Here is a 9,907-nt window from a genome sequence, read left to right on the forward strand (position 1 = left end):
AGGATGAAAATCCAATTATCTGTGTTCAAATAAATAAATGTGCACGTCTTACTGCACACATCTGCAGTACTTGGGAAATGGGAAGCAGCACAACAAGTTTCGCTGAGTACATTTCCGACAGGACAGCACAGCACAGGCAGAAAAAACTCAAGCAGAACTGAAGTTTAATAGGAAGCATGATAAATATGTTTAGTTTCTTTGCGGTGTTTTTTTTCTTTCCTCATTTTTTTGTTTGGTTGGTTGGGTTTTGTGTGTGTGTGTGTTTTTGTGTGGGTTTTTTTTTGTTTGTTTGGTTTTGGGTTTTTGTGTGCATTTTGGTTTTGTTTTGGGGTTTTTGTTTGTTGGTTGGTTTTGATTTTTTTTTGTTAATTTTGCCTCTAAAAATAAAAGAAAACAAGTTCAGCCATTGGGTTTATCATTTGAAATGTTGATTTTTACAATGTTCTACATTTAAGAGAATTCCAGTAATTCCTATTCAAATTCGAATGCCACCATTTTGTGGCTATATATGTTGTTGTATACATCCATAATGAGCTAAAGAAATAAGAGAGGAGCTCCCTGTACCCGCATGGCAACCATAAGATTCCCTGGAATTTCACAGGCACGGCCCCATGGGACTTGCAGTCATGGGAAAGGGTTTATAAAGCCGCTGTTTCTCTTTCCCTCGCAGCAGAGGATGTGCCACGGGGTAGCATGACCGCTCGCCACCCCGCGGGCCATGCCCTTCCCCAACAGCTCTGACCTCAGCCCGTCCTCCTTCATCCTGGCCAGCATCCCGGGGCAGGAGGTTGCCCATTTCTGGATGGCGATCCTGCTGTGCTCCATGTACATCCTGGCGGTCACAGGCAACTGCGCGGTGCTGTTCATCGTGAAGACGGAGCCCAGCCTGCACACTCCCATGTACTTCTTTCTCTGCATGCTGGCAGCCATCGACCTGGCCTTGTCCACGTCCACGGTGCCACGGGTCCTCTCCTTCTACTGGTTCAACACCAGGGAGATCAGCTTCGCTGCCTGCCTCATCCAGATGTTCCTCATCCACACCCTCTCGGCCATTGAGTCCACTGTCCTGCTGGCCATGGCTGTGGACCGATACATGGCCATCTGCCACCCGTTGAGATACGCTGCCACCCTCACCAACGCCACAACAGCAAAAATAGGGCTGGTAGCCATGGCCAGGGGAGTCGTCTTCTTCCTGCCTTTGCCTTTGCTCCTCCTGCCCCTTCCCTTCTGCGGCTCCCGGGCACTGTCACACTCCTTCTGCCTGCACCAGGACGTGATGAACCTGGCCTGTGCCAACACCACCCCCAGCGTGGTGTACGGCCTCACCGCCATCCTGCTGGTCATGGGGGTGGACGCCATCCTCATCTGCCTCTCCTACATCCTGATCCTCAAGTCCGTCTTGCGTCTGGCTTCGTGGAAGGAGAGGCTCAAGGTGTTCAGCACCTGTGTTGCCCACATCTGCGTGGTCCTGGCCTTCTACGTGCCCCTGATTGGGCTGTCCGTGGTGCACAGGTTTGGGAAGGACTTGGCTCCTTTGGTCCATATCATCATGGGCAATGTCTACATCCTGGTGCCTGCTGTGCTCAACCCCATCATCTACGGGGTGAGGACCAAACAGATACAGAGGCGGATCCTGAATTTAATTCACATATACAGTGACAGAACTGCCCAGTGACCTGTGCTTGGCCACTGTGTCCTGTATTGTCACACCAACTCATCTTGTTTTACGCTCGGAGTCTTTGGGCAGGACTGTCCTCTGTATGGCACAAGGCAGATGGTAGGAGACCCTGAGGATGCTACCACAAGGGAAGAAGTAAATTACAGTTGTGAACTCCTTCCAAGAGTGTTTACCTTCAGCAAACTTGGAGTGAATCTACTACAATGATGCAAATCCAACCCTGACACAACAGATAGCATAATGGAAGGAAAAGTGGCTCAGCAAATAGTCTTGACATTGCACCTCTTTGTTTCCATCTCATTCATAAAAATGGCAGAGATTAGTGGACACTGCAGTGGTTTTTTTTAATTATTTAGTTAATTCGTAGTTTCCGCTTGTGCCAGATTCACTTTCCAAATACATTTTAGCAAATTTTTTGTCAGAAACTTTGGCTGTAACAACAATCTCTAAGTAAAGTAATTACAGCAAGTGACATTGTAGATGCAGAAATGCACTTCAGAATAAGACAACCTCTGTGGGCTTGTTCTGACCTATTGGGTGTTCAGTCGAGACAGCTCAGCTTCCTTGTAGCAAACGCTCTGGAAAATCTTCAGACTTCTTTTGGCAAAAATTGTGAAAATAATTTTAGGTAACAGTTATGTTCCATAAAATGACAGCCTCTCAAGAGAGAAAATAAACAATTATAAACGTTATACTTCCAAGCTGAAGGAAGTGGTATTTCCGTGTTGAAGGGGTTTCGTACCTTTGACTTCACACATGCTTGGAGTTCAAGATCTTCAGTTTTCAAGCTTTTTAAAAAATGCTTCCTAGGTATTTCCCATAAAACAGAGTACCTGGCAGCCTTTCCTGCCTTGATTCTCATTACTCTTCTACCAGTGAGGCAATACTACAAAACTCTTATTATGATGGAAGCCAACAAGCCTTAAGGCCAATGAAGAAGGTCTGAAAGCAAAGTGCACTTGTTTTCACACCATCACAGAATGGATGAGGTTGGAGGCACCTCTGAAGGTCATTTTGTCTAGCAGGGCCAGCTAGAGCCAGTTGCCCGGGACGGTGTCTAGACAGCTTTTCAATATCTCAAGGGATGGAGACATCACTTCATATTTTGGAAAAAGGTTAAAGATGCTGGAAAAGGATGTTGTACAATAGGGTTTTACAATGAAACATACAGATTTGAAGAGTGTTCACATATATTTTTTCCCTTAATCCATTAAAGAACTTTATATTCTTTGCCTTTTTAAAAAATAAAATCTGTTTCTTTGTAAGTAGAAAGAAACAAGCAGCCTTTCATTTTTACTCTCAGTTTAAACTCTTGCCCTGTTGTTGGTTGTCATGTATTGTGGTCTTCATCCTTGAGGTGGCTGCACTGCCACGCGCTGGGACGTGTTTGCTGTTCCCACTGCAGTTCCCTGGGATCCCTCCAGTGGGAGGTGCCGATGTGAGATCTCTAATTTGAACACGTTGGCTTTCACTACACAAAGGAGTAGCAGAAGGTAAATCACTAGTTGTCAAGGTTTGATTGCGAGGTGACAATAAACCCTGGCAGATGTATTGTTAACCCCCTCTCTTCCCCCTCTTCTGCTTTAGCCCACACATTCCCCTCTTCCTACTAAGCACAGGTGATCGGGAGGGAAAGAAGGACCAAGAGAAGAGAGCTGGAAAAATTAAAAACGTTTTACTAATGCTACTAACAAAAATAGAGAAAATAATACAAAATATACAAAACCAGTCTTGAAAGTCCCGGCAACTGCAGGGCCAGCACCTGAGGTCCTGGACTGGACTCTGCAGCCAACTGGAGCTGGATTCAGACTGTCACTGGCCTCAGTTCACAGGGACAACTCACCAGATCCTCTCCTAATGTCGCCATAAGGAAAAGGGACAAGATCCTCGTGATCTCCCACTTTTATATGAAGTATCACGTGAATGGGATGGAATACTTCAGTTGGTCAGTTTTTGGTCACCTGTTTCTCATTGCCCATCTCGTGGGATGTCCATCCATCCTTATCAGTGACCTCGCATTCCATTGTTATGTCTACCAAAGCATGTATCTGGTTTTCAGGAAAATGCAGCTAATAAGAAGCTTTAGCTGACAGGCAAATTCACTAAGAGAGAAACTTGTTTTCAACAAAACCAGGACACCAGTGCACAAAACCTTGCACATGAGGACCCTTCACAGGGGACTAGAGCAGCAGCAGGTACTACTAAGAAGACTGTTCTACACTCCATCAGGAGACACACGTGCTCTTGAACACTGATGTCTCCATCAGTAGATGATTGTCACAGAATCAAGGGGTACTTCAGGTTGGAAGCAACTTCAGGACATCTCTAATCCAACCTGCTGCTCAAAGCAGGGGCAGCTCTAGGACCAGACAAGGTTACTCAGGGCTTTATCCAATTCGGTGTTGAAAGCTTCCAAGGATGGATGTTGCACAACCTCTTTGGGTCTCTATTACAGTGCTTGATTGTCCTTACTGTGAAAAGGTTTTTTCTTTATATGCAGTCTGAACCTCTCTTGTTTCAATTTATGCTTTTCTCTTATTCTCCTGACATGCCCCACTGAGGGGAACTTGGCTCCGTCTTCTTGACAACCTCCTCATGGGCAGAGGAATGTTACTCTTTTGCTGTTAAGTCTTCCTGAAACAGTTAATTTTCCAGACAGAACAAGTCCATTTTCCTCAGCCTCTTTTCATTGACCATACCTCCAGACCCAGCCACCCCAGGAACCATCAGCTGGACTTGCCCCACTTTGTTATAGAATCATAGAATGTCCTGAGTTGGAAGGGACCCACAAGGATCATCAAATCCAACTCCTGTCCCTACTTAGGACAACCCCAAAATTCGGACCATATATCTGAGGGCATTGTCCAAACGCTTCTTGAACACTGTTGTTGATGCCTTTGTTGCAGTATCTAGACATGGCTTGGAAAGTGCTGAAGGGACAGTTGGATAATCCTTTGGGATCATGGCAGATTGCTCTTTGGAAAGGTCAACCCAGAGCCCCAAAAAAATAAATACAGGTAGGAACTGCTAGAGAAGGAGGAAAGAGAAAAATAAATAAAATGTAAAGCATGTAAATCTGCACTGATTCACACCCTGCAAGTGGAAGTGTGTTTGATGGTTTAAGATTTGTAGGGAGGAGTTCCATCTAGTGTTAGACCAGTGCTCAGGGTTTTATCCAGTTGTGTCCCCAAAACCTTCAAGGATGGAGGAAGTACAATCCATCTGGGCAACCTTCCTTTGCTTGACATGGGTGGCCTCTGTACGTGTTGGTGTAATACAAGTTTAGGTGTGAAAAATAAATTATTTCGGGAAAAGAGTGGAAAGCAGGCAATGAACAATGAGTTCCACCAGGGAGGATAGAAGACAGGTCACTCAGAGGATCTTGCGTCTTGTCCACTACTCCTAAGTGTGCTGAAAGAAGATTCCTACCAAGATGTGTTGTCTTGCATCAGTGCCGTCTAGTGACAGCAAATACACTGGAGTCTGGTGCAGTTTCCTCCAAGTGTCAGCTAAACTGAGAATAAAACGGGTGTGCTTTCTGTGGTCTTTGCTTGTACAGCTTCAGTCTCCCTGAAACACATCTCATTGTAACCTTTTCTGCTTTTCAGCACATGTTACTTCAAAATAAATACTTTCATGTAAGTGAGTTACAAGTAGTTGCCATCTGGGACTTAAAGGCAATTTTGTCCCCTGTCATTTTTGTTATATTCTGTTTTATTAGAGCTCAGAATTATACAAAAGTTTTCACAAAAATGAAAACAATCTGTACCTGTCTAACGTGATTTGGGAAGTGTGAATGAATTTTTCAGAGGTGTGCTATGGATCTAAACACTTTTTCAGGTGGCCGTGGCATTGAGAAATGGCTCCTGCTCATTCTCCATATGTTCCTTATTATTTTTTTCCTTTTGTGCTAGGAGAAAAATTAATAAAGAAAAATGAACGAACCATCCTGAAAATGCTGTATTATATTTCCTTGTCATCTGTTTCTCAGAAAGACAGTTAATAAAGTCTCAGAGCAGAGAGGTGTGATGGATTTTTCCTGGGTACAAATGAAAACTGTGTGGGATTCTCACTTTCCATCTTGTTTTCCAAACTTTAGTCATGGAACATTGCTTTCCTGGGGAAGGGATGGAATGTGCCTTCTTCCTCAATGTGTACCTTTGCTGATGACTATGCAACTGCTTTCCAGCTGAGATGTCCATTGATGAGGCCACACGTCACCTCTACCCTGCAGCAGAAGGAAAAACCCCAACCAGACCATGAGGAGTCTGAAGCCACATGTCCTCCATGAGCAGGGCCAAGGGCCAGAGGCGGGGATGGACTGACCTAACTGGGGCCAGCTGGCTCTGGTAAGGTGAGGGAAGAGCCTGGTTCACTAGCAAAAGGAACTGAAAAGGGGGACAAGGAGAGGGAGGTAAGGGAGGGCAGAATGGGAATGTGGTTTGCACAGTGGTGGGAGAAACCAGGGAGTCACAGGAGGTGACAACGGAGGCAATGAGGGATCACATGGAGGATCTCCAAGTATCGTTCTTCTCTTCTCTTCTCTTCTCTTCTCTTCTCTTCTCTTCTCTTCTCTTCTCTTCTTCTCTCTCTTCTCTTTCTCTCTCTCTCTCTCTTCTCTTCTCTTCTCTTCTCTTCTCTTCTCTTCTCTTCTCTCTTCTTCTCTTCTCTTCTCTTCTCTTCTCTTCTCTCTCTCTCTTCTCTCTCTTCTCTTCTCTTCTCTTCTCTTCTCTTCTCTTCTCTTCTCTTCTCTTCTCTTCTCTTCTCTTCTCTTCTCTTCTCTTCTTCTCTTCTCTTCCTCTCCTCTCCTCTCCTCTCCTCTCCTCTCCTCTCCTCCTCTCCTCTCCTCTCCTCTCCTCTCCTCTCCTCTCCCTCTCCTCTCCTCTCCTCTTCTCTTTCTTCTCTTCTCTCTCTTTCTCTTCTTCTCTCTCTTTCTCTTCTTCTCCTCTCCCTCTCCTCTCCTCTCCTCTCCTCGCCTCTCCTCTCCTCTCCTCTCCTCTCCTCTCCTCTCCTCTCCTCTCCTCTCCTCTCCTCTCCTCTCCTCTCCTCTCCTCTCCTCTCCTCTCCTCTCCTCTCCTCTCCTCTCCTCTCCTCTCCTCTCCTCTCCTCTCCTCTCCTCTCCTCTCCTCTCCTCTCCTCTCCTCTCCTCTCCTCTCCTCTCCTCTCCTCCTGGAACCAGACCTGGGGACTCGATGTCTTTGCACACTCTGGCATTTCTGTCATCCCAGACTTTCTCACTTGACTGCCCTGGGGTTTAATACAGTTCCCCAATAATGGGGGCGGGGGAGGTTATTTGCAAGACTTGCTTTTTATGTGAAATTACCATGGCCAAAGATTTGCCACAGAGATGCCATGTTGCCTGAACTCCACAACACCAGTGCAGGGTGGTGTGGTGTGACACAGCAGTGAGAGTTACTGAGAAAACATGCTGAGGGCTCCCAAATTTGGCATTTGTTATTTCACCATTCTCCATCTACATAATGGTGTTACTGACTTCCCTCCCTAAGCCCGTATTAGAGTTATGGATGGAACCTATCAGAGAAAGGACAGATTGCTGGTGTTTGTGAAGTACTTTGTGATTCATGCTGCTGCAGTATGAGTTACAAACCCGGTCCTGTGATTTAATCTTGAATTACCCCATTACTCTTGAGCCTCCTCCAAATAAACAAATATGAAACTGTCCAAAATGCAGCTTTGTCTGTGAGGCTGAGCAGGTTGAAAACTGTCTGTTTGTCTCTCCCTAATTACACAGTAAGTAGCACGGAAAATGCAGAACTCCCTGCTGGGATTTATCTGTCACACCAGTAAATATCTCAAGGTCTCTGCAGTGCTGAGTCCCTTTGTGGAAACCTGCGGGAGGCGGGTGAGTATTTGGGTTCAGGCAGGAATTTGTTGCTCTGTGATAAAGCCTTTTACGCCATCGCTCCTCCTGGGTAGCAACCACAAGCCTTGAACAGCCCCTGGTTATCGGAGCTGGCAGGGACATCCCTGTCCCTCACATCGCCTTGGCCTGGGACCCGCGTGCCCTGTCGCGGTGTTCTGCACAGCAGAATGAAGCTTTAGCTAAAGCAGCACCCATGGAGGCAGCTGGGAGGGAGGAGGTGGAATGAAGGACGGAAAATATCAGGAATTTCCATTCCTAGGGTGTTTACAGGCATATGAAAAAACAAACAAACCAAACAAACAAAACCAAACAACCAGGAGATCTCTCCCAGCACGCAGGTGACCGTGAGCCACACGTATTTGCAGGGTTTCAAGCGCCGCAGCACAGGTGCCATTTGCCCCAGGAACGTTTCTGAAGGGTCTTTATTAGGTGAGGGAAATTGGCTTAATCTGTGCTGCAGGGCTTTTAAAGGAATCCTTTTTCCCAGGTGTTAGGGAAAAGAAACGGAGCTGAGTGATGCAGAGGGGCTGTGGGAGCTGCAGCCTTTGCAGGGGGTGGAATGGACCTCGCTGGAGCATCGCGTTTTGGGGGGGGGTGTCAAACACTGCGGCACTGCCTCGGTGTTTCACTCTGAAATTGGATGTTTCTTGCCCGTGGCAAACACCTGTTGCCTCCCTTAATGCTGACAAGCTGTGAAGTGCAGAAAAAGCTTCCTTAGGGCTACAGGGCTGGTGCAAGTGGCCTCATATCCCCACTGCAAACGTTTCAGGAAGGTTTATTTCAGACCAGCTTTCTCCTGGTCTCCCGGGCTGGACACCCTTTGGACACCGCAGAGTCTCAGGTGCGCAGCTCAGCAGCCGTCCCGTTCAGCGTGATCCGGGGGGATCCTGTCTGCACGCTCCAGACCTGCTCCGCCAGGTAGGACAGAGCACTTCGAGTGGAAGCTGGGCAGATATTTCCTTCAAAAATGCTCTCCTGAACCAACCCAAGCCGCTGCCACAGGGCTGGCTGGCTGTGCGGTGAATCTGAGCCTCTGGACTGTACCTTACGCCAGTCTCTGTTTGCCACCCCCAGGCTGAGGGTGTCTGATGATTTTTTATAGGATTCATCTTAGTGCTGGCAAGAAACAAGAAGGTTTTAATGTCTCTGAACTCCACCACCCTCTCCCACCCTCCCTATTTCCTACTCATTGGCATCCCTGGGCTGCAGAAGGAGCAGTTCTGGATTGCATTCCCCTTCTGCATGATGTATGCCATTGCTGTGCTGGGGAACATCACCCTTCTCCTCACTATAAAGGCAGAGCCGAGCCTGCATGAGCCCATGTACCTCTTCCTGGCCATGCTGGCCTCCACCGACCTGGTCCTGTCAACATCTGTGGCACCCAAAATGCTCGGCGTCTTCTGGCTGGGTTTAAGGGAGATTGAGTTTCAATCCTGCCTTACTCAGTTGTTCTTCATCCATACCTTCTCGATAGTGGAGTCGGGCGTGCTCATGGCTATGGCCTTGGATCGCTACTTTGCTATTTGTTGGCCACTGCGGCACTCCAGCATCCTCTCTGTGCCGGTGGTTGTGGCCCTCGGGAGCCTGGTGCTGATGCGCGGGGTCTTCCTGGTGAGCCCTGCCTGCTTCCTCCTCCACAGGATGCCCTTCTGCCACCATCACATCATTTCCCACTCCTACTGCGACCACATGGCTGTGGTGAAGCTGGCATGTGGGGACACTAGACTTAATGCCATTTATGGCCTCCTTGTGGCTTTCATGGTGATAGGATGTGACATCATCCTGATCTCTGTGTCCTACATCATGATCCTGCGGGTGATCCTGGGGTTGCCATCCACAGAGGCACGTCTCAAGGCCTTCAGCACTTGTGCATCCCACGTCTGTGTCATCCTTGGCTTTTATGTCCCTGGCCTCTTCACAGTCCTCACCCACCGGTTTGGGCAGAGCATCCCTCCCCACATCCATATAATGGTGGCCAATATCTACCTGCTAGTGCCCCCCATGTTAAACCCCATTGTTTATGGGGTGAGGACCAAGAAGCTCCGGGACAGGGTGGTCCTCCTCTTCCAGCAGAAGGGAAACTGACCCATCTGTATGTGCCTCAAACTGTGTTCATAATTTACCGATAATTCTGGTAAACTTAACAAGAGTTAACGCTGTGACTATTTACTCCTCAATGCTTGGACTTTAAGCAATGAATTATTGCAGAAATCACTTGATTGTCTTTTCTGTTATCTCCGTCCAGGTGGTTTCATTCATTATGTGATGAAACTTGGCATAAAGACATTCAGTCTGGCTTCTATACCACTGGGAGATGGAGAGTTCACCCCTCCCAGAAGCTGTTA

At 47.3% G+C, this 9,907-nt stretch overlaps 1 protein-coding gene across 1 annotated transcript; it reads left to right on the top strand.

The window, feature by feature from the left end:
* Positions 1–718: 718 nt before the first annotated feature.
* LOC309448634 (uncharacterized protein) lies at positions 719–9,647 on the top strand (the record flags this gene model as incomplete). Its single annotated transcript, XM_082070353.1, is given in 3 exon segments — positions 719–1,642; positions 1,644–1,698; positions 8,677–9,647. Coding segments are annotated over 3 exon segments (1,950 nt in total).
* Positions 9,648–9,907: the final 260 nt, after the last annotated feature.

This window comes from Streptopelia decaocto, assembly GCF_964273445.1.
Source record: "Streptopelia decaocto genome assembly, chromosome: 1".
Taxonomy (NCBI): domain Eukaryota; kingdom Metazoa; phylum Chordata; class Aves; order Columbiformes; family Columbidae; genus Streptopelia; species Streptopelia decaocto.